This window comes from Melanotaenia boesemani, chromosome 18, assembly GCF_017639745.1.
Source record: "Melanotaenia boesemani isolate fMelBoe1 chromosome 18, fMelBoe1.pri, whole genome shotgun sequence".
In the NCBI taxonomy this organism is placed as follows: domain Eukaryota; kingdom Metazoa; phylum Chordata; class Actinopteri; order Atheriniformes; family Melanotaeniidae; genus Melanotaenia; species Melanotaenia boesemani.
The window spans coordinates 13,796,721-13,822,752 of record NC_055699.1 but is presented as its reverse complement, the minus strand read 5'-3'; the positions used below and the strand labels follow the sequence as shown (position 1 = coordinate 13,822,752).

The following is a 26,032-nucleotide window of genomic DNA, read 5'->3' as shown; positions in this document are numbered from 1 at the left end:
TGGGCGAAAGAAAAGGTCTAAGGGTGACACACAATTCTAAAAGCGTCCACCTTGAGCTGACAGTTATTAAACTGACCACTAACTTGAACCTCACTAAAAGTGTCTGTTTGTAGATTTTGAGTAGTAAGGATTACCTAAAGATAAATCAGAAGGCATCAAATTTCAATCTGCACTTTCTGCCATCTATTAAATGACGTGTTAAGCTCAGGCAGTGGCCGAGTTTTGTCATCCCTTATACTGCTGTCTGTTTTAGAGTTTTATCTGTCACGTACCACAGAAGCCAGATTCACGTGCTTAAGTTTTGTGAGACACGTTTAATTTAGAAGATTAAGATAATAAAGAAGGACCTCTTGTTATCTTTGCCAGCTGTAATTGAATGTTTTTTTTTTTTATCTCTGGCTGGTAATATCCTGACACTGCTGCATTGATTGGACTCTGAACAACAATATATGGGAAATGACAGAATGCAAGTAGTTAAAAAAGATAATATATGATATGCATAGAAAATGAAAAGGTAGTTAATGTGACAAAGGGATGGAAACCAGTTTTTTTTTGCATTGAAAATATTCCAGTCTGAACATGTGAGGTTATGGGAATGAAATGGTAACAGACTTTACTTGTTTTATATGCATTTTCATATGTATACACTGCACATATCTCCCATTCTTTCTTTTGATTACATGTTTATACTGTAAATGTTTAAAAAGCAGATTAAGTGTTTTTGCTATTTAAATAAAAAATTTCTTTATTAGTGTTTGTGCAAGAAAGTAGTGATTTAATTAAGATATAAGATTTGCTGTAGCCTTTCTATAAAATAGAGCATGCTTTTTAAGTCCTTTGCTGGCCACACGAAGAGAGAAAAGGATGCATTTTTGGGTGTTAGGGTGAAAATATATAAAGGATTAAAAAAAAATCAAGTCACTGGAAATGCTTTATGTAAATGTTGGCCTGGCAGCAGAGACTTTCCATTTCAACTAAAGCAAACTTAACTTGCTGGATAAGAGGTGTGTGTGTGCACGTGTGTATGCATGCAAATCTTATGTAATCTGACTGGGAGGATGTGTTCCTTTGGTCTCAGGAGAGATCAGACATTTGTGTTCTAGCTTGGACACAGCGCACCTGCTGCCTCAGCTGCCAAACAGATTGCCACAAACACCGGCATGCGTGCACACACACACACACACACACACACAGTTTAGAGCCGTCATCCAAAAAAAAAAAAAAAAAACTTGAAGAAAGAAATTGAGGTGCTGAAGCATATTCTTTCAGGGTTTGTGTGTGAATGTGGGAGGTGAGTGGCAGAAGTATGTGGTTTGTAGCTATTTTGTTAGTTGAAATCTAACAGTTAGGTCTGTGTGGGTGAGAATTTTGACATCTACAGAAACATTTTGAAGCGTATGCACATGCACACACAAACATGCAATAATCAGAAAGTGCTAATCCATCCTCTTGGCACACTAGTTCACACACACACACACACACACACACACACACACACACACACACACACACACACACACACACACACACACACACACACACACACACACACACAAACACACACACATTCCCAGCTTGTCGCAATGTTCCAGGTGTAATTATAGAAAGTTTGCCCCCTGATTTGGACTGGTAAATGGCTTTGACTTGCATCTCTGCTGGATGTCCGCAGGAGATTTTTCCACTTGTCCAACTAAGGTTATCTAAATTTAATGAGTTTTCCCTCTCCCTGCGGCAAGGCGGCAGAGCATTGGCTCCCCTAACTGATGGTCTTAGACCCCCTAGAGGGTTAATGTTTTACCCTCATTCACACTGAGGTTTACTGGCCTGCCCTAAGGTCAACATGAGTCCTCTGGAGTTTTTTAGGCAGTTGTTACAGAAGCTTCTGGAGCTGTTAGAAATTACCTTTGGGGTTGTGGAGCGTTCCAACCGTTTCCAGTGCAGGTTTCCTATAGGTAGAAGGTAGATAAGACTGGAATGTAATGAACAGCTCCTGTAGGTGTGATTTTAATTTGTCACATGTAAGAGTGGGTCATTAGGAGCACTCATGAGGAAAAAATATGTAGGTGTGGAAGCTGTCTTAATTATAAGTTAATTTAGGTATCACATCAATCAAAACTTAATAAATGGCAACATTTAAAGCATTTTAAAAGATGTTATGAAGTTCCTGATTAGTTGTATCTGTGCTTGTTTTAGCCATCATGTATGTAATGGGAGCCCTGGGACCTGCAGCTGGTTACCTTCTGGGAGGCGTCCTTATTGGCTTCTACGTTGACCCCAAAACTGTTGTGAGCATCGACCAGAATGACCCTCGCTTCGTTGGCAACTGGTAAATATGCATGTGCATCTGTATGCCTGCATGTTTCCCTATGTGCGTTGACCAGTCTTTTACCCTTACATCCCGTCTTCTTCTTTTCTCTCAGGTGGAGTGGCTTTCTCCTGTGTGCCATAGCCATGCTTCTGGTGATCTTCCCCATGTTTGCCTTTCCAAAAAAGCTGCCTCCACGCCATAAGAAGAGGAAGAAGAAAAAGATAGGCTCACCAGGTGACATGTCTAGTGATGATGACATGATGAAAGAAAAGTCCAGCAGCAAAGGCCAAAATGTGTCCTCCTCCATGGGCTTTGGAAAGGATATCAAAGGTGAGACATGAAAAATTCCACTGTGGATTAGAAGGTGTTACTGGTGTCCTAAAGGAACTTTGAGCCATTGATGTACAAACAGGCTTTAATCCAATCAAAGCTGGGGATTAGTCATCTTATCCAATAACTGAAGCTTCATTGAGATCTTCTTTAAAGATATTGATTGATGTAGGAGTGTCTATAGACAGATTGCCTATGAAGTGGTAAACATCAGCTGTGCTGGTGAACAATGCATTTTATTTGTCAAAATAAATGAGGAGTGAGTTTTACACCTACATACATTGCTGCTGAAACATTTTTAAATGTATTCCTTGAGCCACATATACGAGGAATCTCCTGGTTTCCCCGGATAAACTCAGCTCTGCGTTAGTGTTTTCTCTCTCCTCTAAATTTTGCTCTTGGTTCTCTTTTTAAATGAGCTCTCAGGAGACTTCCATCACATTTCCAGAGTCGACAGGCTGTGCAGCAGAGCCAAAAAGCAGCAGTTATGTTTGCTATCCCTCGCTTTAATTCTTGCAAAATCCAACATGTATTTAGCAAGGCTGCACACTCATAAATGAATGCGTGTGTGCATAACCAGAGCAGTCAGGGCTGTGTTTTGTCTTGATGATGAAAACTGTGGAAACCACAAAGGTGTTATAGCTTCATCAGATCGGTGCTCGCTCAGCTGCTGTTTTTATTTGTCTCAGCAGGATGTTTTGAGCTGTTGTGCAAACTACGGCCAATTTTGCAGACTCGGGCGCTTCAGCGCACCGAGCATTTTATCACAGTGCATATTCTTCTGTTGAGTCCATGTTTGTCTATTACACAAATTCAGCACTTGCTGTGAAAGAAAATGCTGTCATGAATTGGCTGTTTTCACAAGGCCTTTTTTTTTAAAAATACCATTCAGATCAAAAGCAAAAAACTGGAAAAAATGCCTAGCCATGAATGTTTTCAGCAATGCACATCAGGGACAAACTTGATCATCGATGTTCCTGAGACCTTGTGTTGCTGCTGTGTAAAGCATTTCCCTTTGAAAGGCTCAGGGGCATGGAAAAATGACTGCTGACAAAGTGATTTGTTTCAATAAGTGATTAATTACCTGACAGGATTAGAAATCCAGTCTTTTCAGCTGGTATTTTGATGCATTCCGCTGAACAAACTCTGTTTGACTCAAAGCTGACTTCTTACTTCCATCCAATGTTCAAACCGAAGTTCTTGTGCTGAACACAGCTAGCCTTGCAAACAAGCATGATTAGCCCAAAACTAATTAAAAGTAGAAATTAAGTCATGGCAATGAGCCCAAATTGTGGGAAAATGTCATAACCAGAAAAAAAAAATGTCTACAAAGAAATGTAACATGTACAAAAAAGTAAAAATGCTTGTATTTGCTATTGACAGGCTCAGATTTTTGCTACATCTTGGAAAATATTATGAAAATATCTCTGGAAAGATGGATTTTTCTTCCAGTCTGTGCTTTCATCCCTTTTTAGTGTATTATTGGCCCAAGAGGACCATGTTATGTGGGGTTTACAAAAGGGAAAAATCAAATGGGTCAGAGCTGAGCTATTTATTTTGAGGTCATAACCTCAGACAAAAAGAGACAGACCACAACTTCAGTCCCTTAAAGATTTGCTTCTTCAACTCAGAATCTACCCAGTTTGCTCTTCTCTTTCGCACATTTACACTTTAAATTTCCTCCAGAACTCATAGATGTTGCTGTAATAAAGTTACCAGAAAAATTTTGTCTGATTGCAAATACTTTTGTGGCTATTAATACTTTACACCCATATAAAGGGGGAATAAGCACAAGTGAGAACAAATGTTCTCATTTATTTACACTTGGTGTAATTTAACATCACAAATAAAGTTAAGTGATCAGTTGCACCTTAGTACTAACACAACTGGTGACTAAGTTTCCATATCATTTTCTAAAATTGCCGTTAACATTAATTCACTAAACAGTCAACAGTTTTAAAGAAACTCAAGCAAAGGGTTGAACTGTATGTCCTCGGAGACCTTTTATCTACATTTAAACTTTGATTGATTGCGGACTTTACCACATCCACCTCTTAGCCTGATCAACCTCTGTAAGTGATATGCTGTTATCACCTGTTTCAACAGAAGGAGAAAAATTTGGAAAGATCCAGTTTGACTGAGTCAAATTTCAACAAAAAGGCAACTGTAGTGAGCCAGTAGTCTGATCAGGAGAGCAGCTGCTGTAGATGGCAGCAGGACCCAGCCATCTGTCTCCCTTCCAGACAAAATTACAGCCCGACTCCCAGGAATGAAATAATTAGTGTCACCATTTTATTCCTACCTTTGATCTAGGATCACTCTGACAGATGCTTCTAACGTTTCCCCACCTACAACATCATCAGTTGAATTGGTGCCGGGACGGCTATCCTCCAACCAAGGCTCCGTGTCATGCAGTGAGGCCGGCTTTCTAATATCCTCTTTAATAAAAGGCACTAATAATCTACTTTACATTCTTCCTGCCTTTTTTGTGTCTGCTTAGCTTTGTCGCATTTCCCGTAAGCACATGATGGCCTCATGACTAAAACACAATAACACGATTCCTTAGTCTTGGTTTAAAATGTGTGTGTACACACAGGAATAAACTGGAGACGGCTGGTATGAGCTCAGTTAAATAAGCTGACTCAAACTAAAAGTAATGACAGATCATACACTTAAAGATCCACAATTAAAATATGTAACTCGTAATAAACTTTTCCTCCGCTTAAATGATGTTGCTTTAATTATTTATAGTATTTTGTAATAGACGGAACTTTACTGACTTTCCTGCTGTTAAAAAAAACCAAACAAACAAATAAATAAAAATCTTGCTCTAATTTAGTGGCTCTCACCAATTTTTTGTACAACTGTAAATAAGGGCTTAAATACTTGTGTATAAATAAGTCTGATAAATAATGAGCTGGTTAAACTACACAGCCATATATTCTGGGTTTTCCTCTTTGCAATCCAACAGTAACCAAATGCCCAAACTGCATAAGAGCTATAGAAAAGCAGCAACTTGAATCTGAAGTAATTGTGGGCCGTGGAGATCATCATTCTACCAAACGGCTCGTGAAATCATATACCTTGGCCTTGTCACGATGGAGTTTATATGCACCAGCGAATTTAGTGGCAAGAAATGTGAAATAGTTGAATAATCTCTAAAAAAGCCATTACGTTACCAAGAAAATGTGGTAATTTTGGAGTTTTAAGCAAGTCTGGTGTGAAATTTTTATGCTAATTTTTAAATTAGGGAAAAAAAAGAATGGGAGCAAAGTAGAACATTTTAAAGTTTCGGTAAGCTGTGTCCTCATTATGTAATACTATCGTGAGGAAAGAAATAGGATCTGAAAGACCAAGAAAATTGTTGAAGAATCCTGCTCAAAGGATTTCTAGAAATGCAAATAAAACCTGTTTGACTGCAAAAGACCTAAAGAAAGATCCAGCAAAAGCTTAAGATTAAGAGCATATGTTTTGGACTGAATTTAAATGGCGCATTAGGAAGGGAGGATTGATCCTGCTTTAAACTTGTGTTGCAGCCAGTGGCACAAAGAACATTTAACTGAAAGAATTATTAAAACTGACAATAAAAAGACTGAATGGCTTCAACACACAAACTAAAAGATTTAGTTGCACCTCAGAATTGATCATAAATTACACAAAGCTTCAGATTTTACAATAATCCTTTACAATCCACCACTACCTTGAATATCTGTTGATCTGTGGAAAAAATTACCCCAAGAATCGGCACCAAAACATTTGCTTTAGGCTCTTTTTTTTTTTTTTAAATTATCTTTTTATCAATAAATACGAAAAAAGTAATCTAAAGTGATCTTTCTTAAGCTATTGGCTAAAACAGCCTCCTATTATCTAAAAGTATGGAACATTGTGTACTCAGATGTTTCCAGGATTGTGATATCTGATTGTAAGGCAGCATTACAGATGGCATGCTCTGACAATTCCTCTTACTGCAACAGTGGCATTAATTAGCCTGGCAGACCTGCATGTTTTATGTAACCGGAAAATTAAAAACAAACAAAACAAAACAAACTGATTAATACAAGTGTGAGGCATGGACTGACTTAAGTGATTCACATTGGGTGTATAAGGATCCAGGAATTTGTTTATTCAGCCTTGGCCTTCTTTGTTTACATGTTTCAGTGCAGGATGTAAGCAGAAAAATATTTTTGACATACTTGTCATTGTATGCAAATAATACAGAAGTTCTCTGGCTTGTTCATGGACAGGATATAGAAATGAAACATGCATTTTATTTACTGGAACTGTTGGTAACTTAAATTTATACATTTGCATTGCATACAAGCTTCTGCCCTTTTGCAGTGCCTGTATGTAAGAAGCTCACCCCATATAAATGTTGGGTCAATGATGCTTTTATCATCACTCCCCCCCCCCCAAAAGTTGTTTTCAACAATGCACTGCTGCCAAAGCTGTAGCAGGTTAATTCTGCCCTGCAGCAATAATGTCCATACAGCTGGATCACATGACTTTTGAGTGACAGAACGAATAGGCATTCTGCATCATGGTGACTGCACTGCATGAACAAAGCCCCGAAGCAGACATAAAGGGCATGTTTGCCCTTGTTATGATTTAAAATAAGGATGATGACATTAAGGCTCCATTTGTAGTTTGGTTTGTGCAGCACAGATGCACATCATCCGTGTGTTAGTGCTTAGTTTGCTAATAGATCAAGTGTTGACAATTAAAAAAGCTGTGTTAAAGTTGACTTAGTGTTTGTTAAAAACATTAAAAACCTGAGTGTTCTTTGCAGAAATTGTAGAGCATCTGTGTCCAGATGTTTTTCTTTTTTGCTTCTGTAGTCTTGCATGAAACAGAAATGCTAACTCAGACTAATAAGGCATGGTTGAGTGGACATTTTGAATGTTAAAATGTTTTATTCATGTGTATAGGTTAACTTCACTGATCTTACTGTCTGGGTTGCAAATGCAGCCACATGTTAGTGACTTAAAGCCAAATGAGGATGCTGCCAGTGTATTAATTGCAACACAACAGTGACTAAGTGCTCTGTTTCTCTTGAATTCCGATCCAGACCTCCCCAAGGCAGCGCTAAGGATCCTCAGCAACATGACCTTCCTGTTTGTCAGCCTCTCCTACACAGCTGAGTGTGCTATTGTCACAGCATTCATCACATTCATCCCCAAGTTTATTGAATCACAGTTTGGCATCCCAGCCTCTAAGGCCAGCATATACACAGGTAAGTCTCTTTTTATGCACTTTCAATACATGATGTTTAAAGCTGCTGTAGATGTGTGCTGTGAAACGTCATTGCACTGCAGCACAGTCCATCGAGTTTAAGCTGCTTGTAAGGGAGTGCATTATTATAGTCCCTCTTGGGCCATCAAGGATGTGTGGGAGCCTGTGATGCGGGGATATTCCGCAATATGGTTTAAATGGTACCAGCTGTCTGTGAAAAGAGCTATTTTTAACATTCAGGTTTTGGAAAATTTGTAAAAAATTCTAAACAAATGTCCTTTCCAATCATTTCCAAGTTGTGCAGTTTTAAATCCAGACTTCAGACTGTTCAAACTGGACTGATTTTTTTTCTCACCATTCCTCGTGCATGCAGTGATTCACAAGTAAGAAGCAGTAATGAGTCATTGAGCCCTGCAGGATTTCATTCAGCGATAAGCCTTCATTTCATCCACTGACTGCAATACACAATTCTCTATTGACTGCAGGATACAGTCACCATGTTGTGGACTCAGACACATACAGACACAACCTTCTGCTCTGCCTCAATTTTGTGCAGCACATACAGTAAATCGGAAGCACAAAGACGCAGTCTAATCCCTCTTGTGTGTCTGAGCCAGTGTTGCTAATGCACAGCTATTCTGGTAGCAGGATTGTTACAGTAACCAGTGATTGAAAACTCAATTATGGTTTTGAAAGTAAAACAGTCTGTGCACTTGTTTTTGTATGTTCAAGTTGTCTGCAGGCTTACATATGGTTCCTGCGAGACACGCACAAACACAGAAATACACACAATCTCATCTGCCTGTTGCCAGGATACGGGGGGTAAGGGCAAATGGGTGGTGCAGTTGCCTTGACTACCCAAACGCTGCCAGGTTACTAGGATGTGATGATGGTTGGAGATGATGAGGAGTGGGCACTCCTGTTGATGGGAGTGCTGTGCTTCCTCAGAGAACCAGGTGCACGGACAGACTTTGGCCTTTTCCCGATGACTGAAATAAGCTGGTTTGTTGTCGTTCAGTAGGACTGATTTAATAGATCACATCTGAATCTAGTGGTTATTTGATTTTTGGTTATGCGTCAACAGTTTTAAACAACAGAAACTGACATTTAAAAACCCAAATTCAAGATTGACCTTCAGAGAACCACAAGTCAAACATTGCAGAGGAAATTGGATATTGATTTGCTCTGTGCCAAGGGCTTGTTCTGTTACTTATGATTTCCCCACATTTCTGTCAGTACTGGAATTCTTGGTACATTAGTATTTAGTTGTTTTTAGTAATAAAACCTCTAATAAAACCATTATCCAGGCAGAAGATGTTAGCTTCCAGCTGGTAAATGCTGCTGAGTACTGAGCAGCTAAAGAGCCTTCATGTTGTGCTGCTGAAGCATACACATTTTTTTAAACTGCCTGAAGACCCAGTGAGCATTAATATGCACAGAGCCATTAAAACAAATATAATGCTCATAGTAATTCCTGTTTTAAGTAGCAATCTACATTAAAAGCTAAAGCTGAATTAGCAGCAAGATGTGCTTTCAGTTTTGTAACTGCTACTAGGATTGAAATGATCTTAATGAATGATGAAGTGAAACAACAATAGACACTTATTTGGCAACAGACTGACCTCCTTTGGGTATTTCTACATGAATTATGTGATCTAATGAGCACTCATAGGTTCATTAATCCCTCACTGATAGTCTGTTAGGAACATATTGTCCCTACTATTAATGATTATTTTTTATGATGATCTGGCTTGTTATACTAGACAAATTAATGAAAACTTGGATGTGAACATTTATGTAAACCAAACCACATGAAATGACTTCTCATGTTCTGTGGAAAAAATATGGATTGAGTTCATCATTTTGAGGTGTTGTATTTTAGTTTAGTTTCTTTCCCACACAGGGTAAAAAAAATATGTTAATCCAAAGTTACAAAGTGTCTTACCTAAAAAAAAATCCTTTTTTTTCTGTTGAAATCACATCATAGAGTCCATAAACTAAATAAAATAAATTTTTGTTCAAAATCAAGTTGAATTGATTGAGACAGAACTGCAATATTTTGTGTTATAAGCATGACCTCAATGTTTTCAGGTAAAGTGATTGTTTTACAAATTTTATTTTATTTTATTTTATTTTATTTTTATTAATGGAGATCTAAAAGACAATTAGTTATAGACTCTGAGCCAATATGGATTATTAGTGATTAGTCACTTAGTATTAGAGCTGACATACAGTTGTTGTTGACAGAATTTAGAAAAACACAAATTTTAACACAAAGTTTAGCCTGAGTTTAGCCCAAGTTAAAAATGTGCAGTGTTTGTTTAAAAGTCTGCTTCAGGGAAGAAACTGGACCTCAGCCAGGACCTTGATGTTCCTCAGTCTCCTGCCTGAGGGCAGAGGGGTCAATGGTCCATGAGGAGTGTGGGTGGAGTCAGCCCTGATCAAGGAGGCCCTGCTCCTACAGTGGATTGTGTAAATGTCTTCATTGGATGGAAAGTTATACCTGGTTATCCTGCCGGCTGTTTTAACAACCCGCTGCAGTGCTTTCTTGCCCAGTGCTGTGCAGCTATACCACACTGAGCTGGACTGCGTCAGAATGCTCAACACCTCACACATGTTGAAGGAGGTGAGGGATATAAGTTTAAGTCCAACAGCCTTGAGCTTCCTCATGAAGTAGAGACGTTGGTGTGCCTTCTTCACTATGCTGGTGATTTTAGGGGTCCAGGTGAGGCTGTTCGAGATGTGCAAGCCCTGGTACCTGTGTTGAGTGTAATGGGTAAAGGGAGGCAATCATGGATCCTTACAGTCTGTATTCTGTCCAGCACCCAGTTACACAGAGACAGTTTTAGCCCAAGCACTGCTAGTTTGTTCATCAGGTTCTGAAGGATGATTGTAATAAAAGCTGAGCTGAAATCCAGGAAGAGGAACCTGACATGGGCATCCTTCTCCTCCAGGTAAGGGCCTGATGGACGACAGCTGCTACTGCGTCACATGTGCACTGGTTCTTTCTGTATGAATACTGGTGACGGTCCACTAGATACTGAATTTGATATTTGACCCCAAATAGATTGATCATTATCACACATTTGTCAAGTACACTTTATTATTACTATAAATGGATAACTATTTTGCCTTCACACTTTCTCACAGCCACGGTAGATGTTGTTCAGTAAAATACATAAATGTAACTGAATTGACTAAAGATTTAATATAGTTTTTCTGTTTGGAACCATATTTGATCTAATTTACTCCAAAGATTGTCTCACAAAGTGATGCATTTTCTGTTAGTGAAGTGTTAAATGCTATAATTAGTGATAATGGGTATTTAAAATAAACAGTAAAAGACAAAGAGGCTGATACCGTATGTCCAAAGAGGGGTAAAGATGGATAAGAAGCTTGGTGATGCAGTGTCGACTCATAGCCCAACTAACACTTTGTTGAATCAGTATCATGCCCCGTTAAAGTGCTGCCACTGCTACATGTTCATTAGATGCTGCTACAGAAATAGAGCTGCAACATCACACACGCCCCACTCAGAAGCAGTTTACCCACAGTTGCCATTGCTGTGCTTTCTGGTTGTTTCTCCACTTGTTTGGTGTTCTGTACCAGCAAAGAAATGTACCCTTTATCCTGATCATTATCCTTTTATTTCTTCACTACTTTTAAAAGTATTTCTCTTCATTTTCTGTGCAGCAGTCGCCTGTTTTCTGGAATAAAACCAACCACACCAATTTAAGATAAGACTTTATTAGTCCTACAATAGAGAAATTTGTGTGCGAGTACAGAAAAAAAGGAAGAAAAACAGATTAAGAAAATATAAAATACAAATATTAAATACAAATACAATAAAATAAACTATTTTTTATATTTTTTTTATATATATATATATATATATATATATATATATTCATTCGCACACATACATTATATCAGTTAAAAGTCCCTAATGTCTGCACAGCTATTAATCCAGATATCATTCATGCAGCATCTTGAGTGTGTGTGTGTGTGTGTGTGTGAATGCCATATTGCATGGTTTTAGTGTGCAAATGCTTAATCTTTTGGAAAGCACATGTTCTGGTAAGTAAACATGCACTTAGATGATGATAATATGCCACAGTCTGTTGCCAGGCTGTCACTGAGCATGCTCTGTCTTCATGTGTTCATCTGTTTTTAACACAAACACACACTGAGAAATGCAGCTAGAAGCCAGATATTATATGTAGTTTTAAAAATTCTCTGCTGATACTCTCTCTGACCAACCCACCAACCCTGCTGACTGACCCCATCTTCCTCATTACCAGACTGAGAGCCTGTAGCTGAACTCGAGGGCTGCCATGTGCAGCCTCTTTAGGCCATAATTCTTGCACGATGACACTTAGCACTCGGTTAATCCCGCTAGCAGCCAGTACTGCCTATTGCCGTCAGTTTGAGGGGCTTAAGTGAACAGAGCACGTGTTCCAGCACAAAAAGACTCAGTGGTCGCCCGTAGCAAGGCCTGGTCGCATTGATAGAGAAAAGCCTATTTTCTGTTCTTTCTTGTCATGAAATCATTTATCAGTTAAATGGGGGAAGTCAGAAAGACATTGGCATTTCTTCTTTCAGCAAGAAGCTCCAGCTCTTTTTCATGAAACCCTCACATTGTATTCGTGTTGAGTATATCTGATTAAAACTCTTGTAGACTGCATGCTTATAGCATTCATTCCTCTAAGTAATTAATTCAGTGTTGACATTTCGTGACTTAATTTTCTAGTTTCTATCTGCAACACGTCCACCTGACCAGTTTTTTTTTTCTCCTTCTCTCTCTCTCTCTCTGTTTCTCAGGTTTGATCATCGTGCCCAGTGCCGGAGTGGGGATCGTTTTAGGGGGTTACATCATTAAGAAGCTGAAGCTCGGTGCGAGAGAGTCGGCCAAGCTGGCCATGATCTGCAGCGGTGTGTCTCTGCTCTGCTTCTCTACCCTCTTCATAGTGGGCTGCGAGAGTATCAATTTAGGAGGCATCAACATACCCTACACCACAGGGTGAGAAGGATTTTCATTCAGATTTTAAAATCTCAGTAGCTACAGCAAAATGTTTGACCTCTTCTCAGAGTTCTCCAGCAGGAAGATTTAGATTCTGTGTGAAATACACATTATGAATCATTTTGCCGATGCGTGACGATATTTCTGAGAAGAGGGTGGGCTTGGGATCCTACCACCATTCCCATCATCCTCATGTGTTTTGTTGTGTTGGAGTGCAAATGATTAATTAGCAACACCGGCATCTGCTCTAGGGGCCCTGGTGAATCACTTTGCCACCTCTATTTTTGAAGCTGCTGCTCGACACCACTTTGGCTGCAGAGTTAACAGCCAGTCATCCGATGTGTCAGCCCCACGGGCAGAAACAGGGAGCTCGTCAACACATGTACCCACAGTCACAGATGCGTGGAGTCGCCATCCACACACTGACCTTGGATGATGCAAAAGACCCTGCAAACTGACTTAACATGTCACACATACTGTGATAGATTCTGATCTTAGTATTCACAGCAAACTGTCACGTTATAAAGGGAAAAGAGAAAAAGTTTTAACTGCTGCGCTCTCTGGGCCTGATATAAGAGAGACTAATGTGAAGTGGAAAATGGTGTGGGATATACATTATTGGTATAGATGGTAATCATGATATCAAGATAAATAACTGTTTATGACATATTTATATTATATTGACAATGTGGATATATTATAATTGGATTGTTGCTAAAATCAAATTAAACCCAATTTGGTTTTCAATTTTTAACTTAAAAAAATGCAACAAAACATACTTCATAAATCTTACAATGCTACCGTCCCTGCTACTGTTTAAGTGGTTACTGCTTGCATTAATATCTGATGTAAATCTCTGCTTTATGTGAGCTGCGCATGTGCAATTAAAGCAGGTCTAGAAAACACATATGTAGCATATATTGATATTTTATTCAGTTACTAATGATATTATATTCTCTTTCTCTTTCCCCTTCAATAACAGTAACTACTTAAAATGGAAATGTAACATTTATGTGAGCAGCCTGCAGAAAGAGACCAAGTGTCCTCTGTATTTTAGCCAGTTAAAACATTATAAAATTGATTACAGTAAATAATGTACAATATAATATACAATATTCTACATATTTGAAAGGTTTCACTAGTAGTGACCCACATTTATCATCAGTTAATCAATTAATTTAGAGAATAGGGGCACATAGCAGCAGTCTACATCAGCAGGCAAAGAAGCATTTGTTAGCTTTTATTAATCTATGGACTGGATAGGAGGAGGGTGAGCTCATTGTGGGTCACGTATAAGTCTTCTGAACATGAGTTTGACATCAGTTAGTGAGTGAAGCATTAAACACTGGCCCCTTTCCCTCTGGGATGAAAATGAGGGTAACACTATTGTTCAAAAACAGAAATCAGTTGCACAGCAAAGCAATAAACCAGCCTACTGCTCCTTTCCTGCTTCTTTCATGGCAGCGTGCTTCTAAAGTTCTAATAAAAACTCCTGAACATCTGCAAGGGAACCGCACCACCACATACTTGGTGGGTTATAAGACATGATCAAAAAAATTGTGGGATTACTTTGGAGTTTGTGTTTTTTTTTTGTCAGGAATAGTCTTAACACAGCTCAAAATCAATCATCCATGAGGTTTTAGGAATTTATTAATTTCAGTAAGATCCAGCTGAACCACAGTCTGCACATGTTACAACATCATGGCTTTGTAGACAAAGACTCTAAAACATCTGGTGCTGCATGAAATAAAGGAAACCTAATGGTAATTTTTACCGTTAAGCAGCTGAGAACTACTCTCAAGCAAGACCTATATGAAAAAATTATTTAATAATGAGCTTAAAACTTACCAAGATTACTAATCCTCTAAAAATTACTATTACATTACTAAGTTAATCCTGCTGATTCTTTACAGAACAGCTTGTGTGTCCTTAAAGCCCTGCGACTGGTGTATTAATGATGGTAGTTTTACTCAGTGTTTATAGTGAAGCAGTGTTTATAGAGGGGTCAGCAGGACCGTGTGAGTTTGTAGGGCACCTCATTATGGACAGCACCGGTCACCGGTTGCAGTGAAGCACCCACATGAGGAATGTTTAGCTGAAATCTCCCCTTTGTGTCTACACTCACACACACTGGTCTAGACGTGGTTTTGCTGCCAAGCTGACAGACTGATAAGTAAGGTCGGAGCCAAGAGGCATACCCGCTTATGTAATAGTCTTAAATATCTGCAGCAGCGTTGCATGATTATATGTTTGGATGGTGGATTACAGGACCTTCGTTCATTATAAGGTTTTTTTTTATAATTGTAGGTTTGTTTGCTGTCATTTTCCCTGTTAGGTGTCTGCAGTGATGAAGCAGATAAAGCCACTCGCTCTTTTGACTCTGTTTCTTATTTTATATTCTTTATGTAGTGCAGCCTTCAGCTCAGCGACACAACATCTGGAGGATTCAGGAAATTTGGGGTTTTGCCTGGAAAAGGGCATGTGCAATCAGTGCAGCAAAGCCTGTGACTCCATCAGGACTTATGCCATTTTGCCCGTCTGCAAATACACACATTGTGTCAGGAATGTGTCACTGTCATGTCAGGACGAGCCCAAATGTCCTTCCCCACTGACAGCTAATTTAGAAAGTGCAAATGATTGCTTTATGGTCTTGTGCAAAATGATGGTTCACTGATTTAAGGCGCAACTTTTCTTTGAGTTTCGTTGAGTTTTATCTGATAATTACAAACTGCCTTCTCTAAAAAATGAGTCACGAAGAAAAAAATATTTAAAGATTAAAAACCTTCTGGGAGAGAGGTCCTATTAGTGTTGGATGTGTGTGTCAGCATGACCCCACCACCCAAATGTTGTGTTGTTAGGGCCCGTCCTAGTCTGTTCCGCAGGGCTCAGGGTGAAGTTTCCCAGAAAAACCCAGGCCTCGCTTCACTGCTCCTGGTTTAGATGAAGCCAAAGTCCTGTTTGGCTTAGAACAACTGTTCCCACACTGGCCAAAGAGCCAGCGGAGATGTCGCTTCCTCTCCTCCTCATCTCTGTCGTCATAAAGGCCGGTGACGGCTGAGGTTGAAGCTAATTAAAGCAGATTCCACAGATTAACAATAATAAATTTTAGGAAAACTTGTCAGACCTAAAGAGTTAAAATTGTTCTCAATTTGTGTTTGTGTGTGCAGTCCAACCCTGACCATGACCCACAGGAACCTTACAGGCAGCTGCAATGTGAACTGTGGCTGCAGGATCCATGAGTACGCGCCAGTCTGCGGCTCTGACGGCATCACCTACTTCAACCCCTGCCTGGCTGGATGCAGCACTGTGGGCAATGACAGCACCGGGGTGAGGGCCTCTACAATTACTATGGCATACTCAATGCATGCAGAACTCCTTTTGTTTTCCTATTAAATGAACAATTTCTGCAAAGAATTATTGAAAAATATTTGAAAGAACTTGAGTAAAGCCCTCATAAATCATTGCTGATACACAAAGACATGTTTGCATACTCCCAGTACACTGGAGGTGCAGGAAGTGACTCCACAACAATATCAGATAGGAAATAATTTGCAATACAAGGAAGAAAAATGTTTAGATTCTTTGTCAAGATCGCCTATTGCACCATATGGTTGGTGCCTCCCCGTCTGCAGAATTAACTTGAGATTTTAGCAGTCTTAAACAGATTGGATCTTACGGTTTTCTTTGCTTTTTTGTGCACAGATCAGAAACTACACTGACTGCGGCTGCGTGCAGAGCAGACAGGTCATCACTCCATCCTCCGGTGGCCAGGTTAACCAGCTCCAGCTGGTCATCGTCAAAACATACCTGAATGAAAATGGCTATGCCATGTCGGGGAAGTGCGACCGCACCTGCAACACACTCATCCCTTTCCTCATCTTCCTCTTCATTGTCACACTCATCACCGCGTGTGCCCAGCCGTCTGCCATCATCGTCACACTCAGGTTAGAAGCAACTTCTGTTGGTTATTGTCAAATATTAATAATACAGAGCAGCAAATTAATTTTATTGCATGTTTGTCTTCCTTCAGGTCTGTTGATGAACAAGAGAGGCCTTTTGCTCTTGGGATGCAGTTCGTTTTGCTCCGAACACTTGGTATGTTCCTTAGAACCCCCTTCTCCTTAAGTTATCCTAACTTAAGATTACAAGATGCAGGTGTCATTAAGAGAGAAGTAATACATTTGTAATTAATTTTAGTAATTAGGCCGTCAATGGCCTCCTGAGTAGTTCAAGGATTTAGCCAACAACATGCAGCTTGTCACTTCTCCTGCTGGTCTTTAATCCACTTCTTCAAAAATATTTTCTTCCTTCTACAGCTAGGTGACAGCCCATAATTTTACAGAGAGCAGGAATGCAGCACAGTAGTGAACCTCTGCTAACCTTTGTGTTGATAGATGTTGAAAAGCCCTCTGGGTGATTGGGTTCTAACATGCCTCTGATCAGCTTGGTGTTACTCTTTAATGAGACAAGCCACTTTCATGTGTCATAAACGGCTGCACAGTGTGTATAGAGGGCCCCCAGGTGTGTGTGGAAGAATTTGAACTCCTAAATATCATTCTGTGTAGTCTGTTTTCCTACACATCATTAGTACGTTTTATATGTCTAAAAACAGTGGCTTTCTTTATCTCTACAGTGAAGTTTCTCTAGCATAAAGCTAAATGGTGCCACCAAGTGGTCTAAAGAGGTGCTGCAGCACTAAATTCCTTATTGTTACATCATTGAGATGAACTTAGAGAAAATGGATTAAATGCAATATGAATTTTAAAGAAAGTGAAGGTACACTGATAAAATATTGATAGTATACAAACAGCCTTCATGAGTATTTATCAAAATGAATGATGAAATTTAAGTTCAAGAAGAAAAAAATCATTTTATGAGACCTTAAAACTGCTATTTCTCAGGAACGTTAGTGTGTGACTATGTGAGGTGAATTGTAATTGATAAGCAAAATTTTCCAGGCTTTTATATCTCGTCTAGGAGGTTTATAACCAGGCACAAAATGTAGTGTTTATTCAGACTCTATGGTAAACCTACAATAAGTCATCTATGATAACGCCATTATTTATCACATTTTCATAATAAAAAAGGAATAATGATATGCAGATGAGAAAAGACTTGGTCCCTGTTGATCTGTAAGTTATTTTTACAAAGTATTATTATAAGGAAAAAAATTATAAGGAAAAAAATGGCTTTGAGTTTTAAGGCTTACAGCCCAAAAAATCCAATATACTTCATCAGTATGTGTATGTGTGACTGTTATGTAACTAAATTCGATTGACAATGGTGACATCATAGCTACAGTAAATGTTCCCCTGAAATGTTAACCTTACTGGTTTACAAAGTGAAAATTGTAATAAATAGTCAATTTTATGCCTCAGATATTTTCAATTGTAAGTAATGCATAAAGATAAACAAGCAAAACTGTTCTAAATGTGAAAATGGTGTGTACATGTGAGAATAAAAAGGTTTTCCAGGCCACATGTTTGGCACATTTACAATTTGTAAAGCGTTTACTCAAAACCAGCTGAGGGTTGTTTTCTAGTATGAAACTAATAAGAGAAGGTAGAAGTCATTAATCTCAGCCTCTGTCTTCTCCTCCAGCCTACATACCCACGCCCATCTACTTCGGTGCTGTCATTGACACCACCTGCATGCTCTGGCAGCAGGACTGCGGCGTGCACGGCTCCTGCTGGGAGTACGACGTTACCTCTTTCCGCTTTGTCTACTTCGGACTGGCCGCCAGCCTGAAGTTTGTCGGCTTTGTCTTCATCTTCCTCACCTGGTATTCAATCAAGCACAAGGAGGCGCGGGCCGAGCGCTGGCGCCAGCACCTGCCTCCGCTGGGCACTGTTAGCGAGCTCATCTGTCACGTCGGGGGCCAGAAAAGCCACGCCCGCACCCGCTCCTGCCCCGTGTTCATCCCTCCCCGACCGGAGCCGCCTGCTGCCCTGCTGCTCAACCGAGGCCACAGTAGCCTCAGTTGCCCAGGCAATGCTCTCAAAGCAATAACTCCACCCGTCTTGTTGCCACATCATCACAGAGGCTCCGCCCATGTCTGAAATCTTGCCAGCCTCCCTCTGGGGTTCATTGTGACATGTGCCTTCCTGTTTGTGTTTATGCACAACAGTGTCTACTTTTACACCAATCAGATGCCAGACTGGCAGGCAGAGGCACAAGATGCCCACCATAACTAAAGGGCTGCTCATTGTTCATGGAAACAGGTGGAAAGACATTTTTCTCAGCTCATATCATCAGCTGCAGCCATTTCATCACAGTTTGGACGACGTATGAACATCACATGGTGCTACTGTTAATGGGCGTGGCATTATAGACTCTGTACAGACAGATGAGTCATCAACATGTCATCTAAAGCACAAAAGACAAACCTGACCTATGCAAAATCAGTGTACAGCTCATTCCCTCTCAGTACTGTACAGCTCCCTCTGTATTCCACATGTACCTCCTTCTTCTCTGCGCAATATACACACATCTAGTTGTTGTTGGCCTGTTCATGCTTTCATTTTTTTGCGACAGTTTGAGCTGTTGTCTTGTCTGGTTCACACAAGTTGTCCACATCCTATCACCTCATTTTCTTTCCTTTTTCTTTTCCTTAACAGTGCCTCTTAGGCTGTTTTGGCCAGTCCAGAATACAAAGCTAGCCATCAGGGTTCAAGCTAGTTAATGACAAGCCAGTCTCTTCGCTTCACTTCGCTTTGCAGACCCTTAGCTTTTGTGATTAGAAACATCTGTCACAGTTGCAAACTTTTTTTTTTAGCCTGCGCTTGGTAACATCAGGCTAAAAATAAATAAGCACCAATGGTACAATGTCAGTGAAAGCTACCATTTTATATTGTGATCTTATTTAAATGTTAAGTGGCAAATGGGGAAAAAGGAAATGAGAATCATTTATGTGCTGAAGCTACTGTAGGACCTAAACATGTGACAGGTTTGAAAATGTGGCACAACTGTGGTTTTTCTTTCACCCTTTTTCAAAACCAGATGAAGAAATATCTCATTTTGGCTTTGTATTGCAATGGCTCCTCCATTCTAAGAGGTCATCAAATGTACATAGTAGTTATTTAGATGTCTAGACTTAAAAGATTTAGTGCCGCAAGCATGGCCCCGTTTATCAGCTAGAAGAATCTGATGCTTTTTCAGTTCTTGGGCCCTCTAGTGGACAGAGAGAAGATTGCGTGAAGGCCAATGAATGTTACTGTTGGTCAGACTCACTGTACTATAAAAGTCTTGGTTAGAAATTAAATGCTGCTCTGTATTTCGACAGTTTTCAAAAAATTATACTTCAGGGGATTCAAATAAAAAAATCAGATCTGCTCTCTTGGATTTTTAAAATATTCTCTAGTTTGATGTTAAAGCTTAAACTATTGCATGAGCCTGAACTGTAAGATGCCAGAGTAAATTTGCTTCTATGCTGGGCTCATGGTACAAGTATCATATGATTTTACTTTGAACCTAAGGGGAAATTACTGTAAAGAAGTGGAAAACATGACAACAAGGCCTTTTTGTGTTCTGGTATTAGACATATCAAAATAAATACAAAAAGTAACGTCAGACACGTTTTGAAAACCAAATTTTAAGATTTTTTTTTTACCTTATGCGGGTCAGCAAAAGCCCCCTGATAAAACTATAGTATTTTGATAATTATGAATTTTAGTTAATAAATGTTGCACTTAACGAGGAATCTAATGCAGTGAATGAAGTAAAAAGTTAAGTTTTGTGTAAGAATCTTGGTAATCTCCCAGGTGAAGATTATCATGTTGTAATGGCTAATTTTAGTATTGTGACTTAGAACATCAAAGTACATATTCATAAATGGCCGTGTAAATACGAAAAAGCAAATTATGCATATTACAGAGTTTGCACATAGAAGTGTATTTATGAACTTACATAACAGCTACACGTTGGATTTATCTTGCGGGGTCTGAACAGTATTATTCACATGGGAAGGGTCGAGATCATCTCACGTCATTGCGGGAGGGAGTCAAGAGGTTTTCATCTGGGTTACACTGGTAAATTATTAAAAATGTTTAAGTCATGGCACTCAGAAGGCCGCTATCTCTGTCTGTACTGATTCTCTACCCTTCCTCCATTGCTCTGAAGGATTATAAAGGCAAATTTGAACTTCATGTCAGTTCAGGACATAACCCAAGCTATATTCTGGAAGTTGAGCTCTTTTTGCTTTGTGTTCCGCAGGAGCCGAAGTGGAATTGAAGTTTGTGAACATTTGCTTTACAAACACCTTGAATACTTGATATTTGTCATTAAAAACTTTAAAATGAAAAAAAAGAAAATGGTGGAGTCATAAAGTGTTTATACAGACAAGTGGTGGGGCAAAGTTTGATGTTGACTGAGTTTATTTAACAGCATCATGGCTTTTTTCTGAAACCAGAGTTCTTCTACACACCATCAAGAAAGAAAAAAGGATTGAGTGACTTTTTTTTCTGTGACCAATTTAAAATAGAACTGCAATACTGACAAACTGTGCGACCACTTCCTGTTACATTTGAAATAACTCTTCAGTGATTATCAAAGCACAACATCATGCACAGCATTATCAGTTGGTAATATTTTGAAAAAAAAAAAGTTACACACTGAACATTTTCCAACTCCCAGGTAATTTTGAGGAAATAAGGAAATTTAACTTCAGTGTTGACAGACTGCACGGTCAGACCTGGTGTGGTCAAGGATGCTACAGCTAATTAGTTAAAAAAAAAAGTGGCCTGTGATAAAAAACAAATCATGCATTTTTTTTCTTTTTTTGCCTGTACAGATAGCAGGTAGGTTCATTTAGACTGGATATTTTAGGTAATAGCATGCTGCTGGTGCTAAATATAGTCCAAAGTTTCATGATTGTCTAAACTTTTTATTGCTACATTGAAGAAACAAAATGCTAAAAGTATGAGTTGAGGATGAATAAGATGTTTGCACAACAGAATTTATTCATATTGTTTTTGTAGGTTCTGGTCCAGGTTGTGTCTTCACTTTTTGAAATTTCATCAAATTTTGTATCCCAGTAGACATATGTTAGTCTGGATCCTCAATCATTTTAATTCAGGTGGTGCACACACTTTTTTTTTTCAATCAGAAGAACGAGTATCATAATGTGGCAAAGTGCATTTAAGATTTATTTTTTTATGAAGTCTCCTATAACTGGAAAAATCAAGTTTCAACAACTTTTGTTTTTAGACTGCAGAGTAATTTACCAAGCCTTACCATCCATCCATCCATCTACTGAGATGGTTTCACCACTCACTGTTTTTCATAAAAACTTTAAAACAGTGTTCAGTTTATCTGCATGGAATTATTAAGTTTTAATAGCAACTCTTAAGTTCAGCTGTATTAAGACTTTTTTTTCTAAATATACACACACACACACATATATATCTATATATATATAGATCTATATATATAAATGTGTATATATATGTGTATGTATATATATATATATATATAAAACACAACACTGTTTACTAATAAATGTAGGCACCAGTAAAAAAATAAACAAATTTAATACTTATTATACAACTCTGACTGAGGTGGCATTATTTGCCATTGCTCTTGGCAAGCTTATCTCCTAATCAGTGTCTGTGTCACTATGGCAACCAGGAGCTCATTGGCTGGCTGGTCAGAGTGCATGTCCGCCTCAGAGGGTCTGATTGGAGGGATGAGGCAGAGAGCCGCTGCCCTCGTAGTCCAAACTGTGGGGCAGAGTTGATTGAGGCAGCGCTTTCAGTACCACCCCGACGTTCTGTGAGGTGCTAGACTGTGTGGTGGCGGTGGGGGTCCTGGTGGCACCAACCTGCACCTTTGGCCTCAGAGTCTGTGGAGAGAAAGGTAGGTAGCCTTGGGCCTGGAAAATGTCCTCCTCTTCTTCAGGGTCCAGGTTGTGGCTGAGATGCTGCAGACTGGTGAACCCTCTGTGGGCTGGGAGGGGTTCTAACTGGGCTTGCAAGCTGTTGTGAGAACGCAAGAGGCTGTCATGTTGCGTCTCTAGCTCCGTCAGTCCGTTCCCGCTAAATATCTCTCCATCCATTTCCTCCAGCTGCTGCACCCACGTATCAGTCTGAAGGATAGCTTTGTCTTCGCTTGGACCCCATGATGACACTGTCCCCAGTGATGGCGACATAACAGACGCCCCAAGTCTGTTCACAAAGCTCTCAGGAAGGTCATTTACCACAGGTTTCAGTTTCCTTTCCCATGTGGGTGGTGCCGATGGCGTTCTGCTGGGGTCGGGGGTGGTGAGGTGAGTCTCTTCAGCCAAACCCAGCCAGATGTCACTGGTGGAGGCCAGCTCTTCTCCACTGCCCTCATCAAGGCTTCCACCCCCGGCCCCAGAGCCCAGCTCTGGCAGGGTGGAGTCGTCAAGCTTTTGGGTTTGGTTGAATTTGTTGAAAACATGTCGCAGTGCAAACATTTTATCTATGTCCTTCTGGAAGTTAGCCCAGTTGTCTAGACTGGGGCTGTAGTCAGGCCTACATTCATACAGGCTTTCGTTTATGCTATACAAATCCTCCAATTCCTGCCAGTTCACCTCTTCATCTGTTAAGTTGGGTAGCTTAACCCTGTCGTCCTTCCCATACTGGCTGTGTGCTGCCAAAGAAAAAGAAACACAAGACTTTAGGGTTCTGGAGTAGAAAGAAAGAGCAGATCTTCATGTTTACTCAGACAGCATGCAGTCATGCCCAGCTTCTGGTTCTCACTACAGCAGCCAACCATGTGGGGTCTTTGGCCCCAGGCACATGCACACTTAAAAGCAGCAATAGATAAACGCAGCGATCACACTGAGCTCAAGCCATGAGTAGTGCAAACATGCTGCCTTCTTGCTAATTCACATTAAGAAAGACTGAAAAGAAAAAACATTTAATTATATATTATAAACGGCTAACACACTAAGCTGCACAGAAAATGTTTAACGGCATAGTTCAAGGCAGGCCTGCGGTGAACTGAAAGGCAAAGTCAGGTAACCTGAAATAAAAGGAGCAGAAGATACAAAAATGTTGGGCAAAAGAAGAAAAGGCTCGAGAAAAAGGAAATAAAGAAAATGAGCTTGAAATTAAATGGTTTATCCCTGGGAAAAAAATGATAAAGGAATTCAAAATGCTATCAGAAAAAGAATCAAAAGCAAACCACAGCAAAAGCTTAAATCAGAGCTGGGCTCAGTTTAATGACTGAATTTAAAAGAAGCATCAGGACCACTTCTGGCTCCATGTGAGATCAGCTTTCTTCTACTGCGGCTAGAGATGGTTTGACATAGGCTGATGGACTCACAGGAAGGAGAGGCTTGGTCTCCTCTTTGACCACTTTCGATGCTGCTGCCGCCTGGTAAGCAGGTGCCAGAGGGGTCAAAAGTACAGAGATCAGTAAGGGACAGACATGTCCATTCTACCACTAGCAAATGTCCATGAGCGGATGTGAGAGCTACTCTGAATGAAATGTTACACTGGCACAGGATGCAATGACTTATATGAGGACATGGATGGTATTACATGGAAGATAATGTATTAAAGGAATAGTTTCACATTTTAGGTACTTATTTACTCATTTCCCTTTCCAAAAGTTAGATGAGCTGATTGATACTCTTTGATATCTGTCAGTTAAATCAAAACCTTCAGCCAGGACATGCTAACTTAGCATAACAACAGTAAGAACAAGGAAGCAGCTATATGACTAGAGCCAACAAATAGCAGCATGTTACTCTATATAAAACAACCCCCCCTTAATTTTAAAAGACAATGCTGATTCCTTGGAGGCTAGGCTAACCATCTCTTGGCTGCATAACCTTAAGGCCAATAGCAGCATCAATCATCTCATAAGCTTATTCTGCAAAGTGTCAACCTATTCCTTCAGCTTTCAGTGATGAATGAGGGGGATGATACAGCACCATGCATTGTCATTCACATGCACTGGATGCTCAGTTTGACCTCAGGTAAACACATACGCAGCACCTCTCTGTACCACTCTGGATTATTACCTTTACATGTAGCCATGCTATCTTATGAATGAAATCAGCTCTGATCATTATTTTAAAACACAAGAGATTGGTATAAATGAATAGCAGGAAAAAATATAAGCTGATTACACTTTCAAGTAGTTGCAGACTCACATTACACAGCAGATATAGGTGAAGACAGACTGTGTGCGCAGAGGTGGGAAAAAAAAAAAAAAAAAATCTTTTATGATTTGTTAGCGTGTTCCCAGCATGCAGCCACAGATCAAGCGTCAGCACTCCATGGATGGATGTATTAGTTGGGAATGAGGCAGTTTAGCCCGTGCAGGTGTTAAAGAAAAAGCTACTGAAGAGGAACAAACTTGGTGGATACCTGTGTGGCTCATAGCTTCCTCCATCTTTACCTCCTGATCAAAAAAATAAAAGCAATCGATTGTTAATGCTTTGATTCAAAGGGCTGTGGAGGGGGAAATAAATCGATCAGTCACACAGAGTTCTTCATGCACTGCTGCTACTTGCTATGGAGAAACGCAATTAAATGATGATTGGAAGAAGGAATGAAGAGGAAAGAAAACTGGATACAAAAAGAAGGAAAACAGCTAGGAAAGGTGATAACTGATTCTGAATCAAGTGGTTCAATAGGTGGTAAGTTCAAGAGGTTTTCCCCTTCAAAGCAAAGTACGCAACATTATCCAGTCGGGTGATCGTGAGGTTTAAGTCACACTTCGCAAATAGATGCTGCTAGATCCATTTCATCAGACAATTAAGTTTTAATAATCTATTTCTCCAAAGAAAACATCACTTGATGGAGCCACAACAGCAATTTCACTGGTTGACAGAACTGGCTTTTCACCCGAAGAAGGGCAGCCAGCTCAAGTAAGACATTTTAGGCTGTTTTGTGACATGAGTTGGCAAGCTTTTGACAGCTTAGGCATGCCAACACTGAAACACAATCAAGTTGTCTCAGCACAGCTTGGCCACTCCTGCGCTTTCCTCTCCAGCTGGTAATTATAGACATGAAGGTTTTATCCTCAAGTCATAAACAGCATAGCCAGTTCATGCCACACACAAACACCACAGGCTGACGTCACTGTGACATAATTTATTAACCACCTCCATCACTGGGATGTCTATTCCTAAGGGTGCTTGGATCACTGGATGGTAATAAAAAAATATTATG

General features: G+C 39.7%; 2 protein-coding genes across 10 annotated transcripts in view; one reads left to right on the top strand and one right to left on the bottom strand.

Annotated features, from left to right (window-relative positions):
* Positions 1-21,546, top strand: part of LOC121628657 (solute carrier organic anion transporter family member 5A1) — a 38,031-nt gene extending 16,485 nt beyond the window's left edge. Inside the window, exons 3-10 of the mRNA XM_041967818.1 lie at positions 2,194-2,326; positions 2,421-2,638; positions 7,704-7,868; positions 12,689-12,887; positions 16,055-16,214; positions 16,590-16,831; positions 16,918-16,982; positions 18,489-21,546. Of these exons, the coding sequence (XP_041823752.1) occupies positions 2,194-2,326; positions 2,421-2,638; positions 7,704-7,868; positions 12,689-12,887; positions 16,055-16,214; positions 16,590-16,831; positions 16,918-16,982; positions 18,489-18,946 (1,640 nt within the window). The 3' untranslated portion in view covers positions 18,947-21,546. The remainder of the gene's footprint in view (positions 1-2,193; positions 2,327-2,420; positions 2,639-7,703; positions 7,869-12,688; positions 12,888-16,054; positions 16,215-16,589; positions 16,832-16,917; positions 16,983-18,488) is intronic.
* A 544-nt stretch (positions 21,547-22,090) lies between these two features.
* Positions 22,091-26,032, bottom strand: part of sulf1 (sulfatase 1) — an 82,856-nt gene continuing 78,914 nt past the window's right edge. For 7 of the 9 annotated variants that reach the window (XM_041967809.1, XM_041967811.1, XM_041967808.1 and 4 more), the window contains one exon: positions 22,091-23,495. In XM_041967809.1, coding sequence (XP_041823743.1) covers positions 22,549-23,495 — 947 coding nt within the window. In that variant the 3' untranslated portion in view covers positions 22,091-22,548. Of the gene's footprint in view, positions 23,496-24,173; positions 24,225-25,225; positions 25,260-26,032 lie in introns of all 9 variants that reach the window. The other 2 variants (XM_041967815.1, XM_041967816.1) reach the window with 2 other exon arrangements.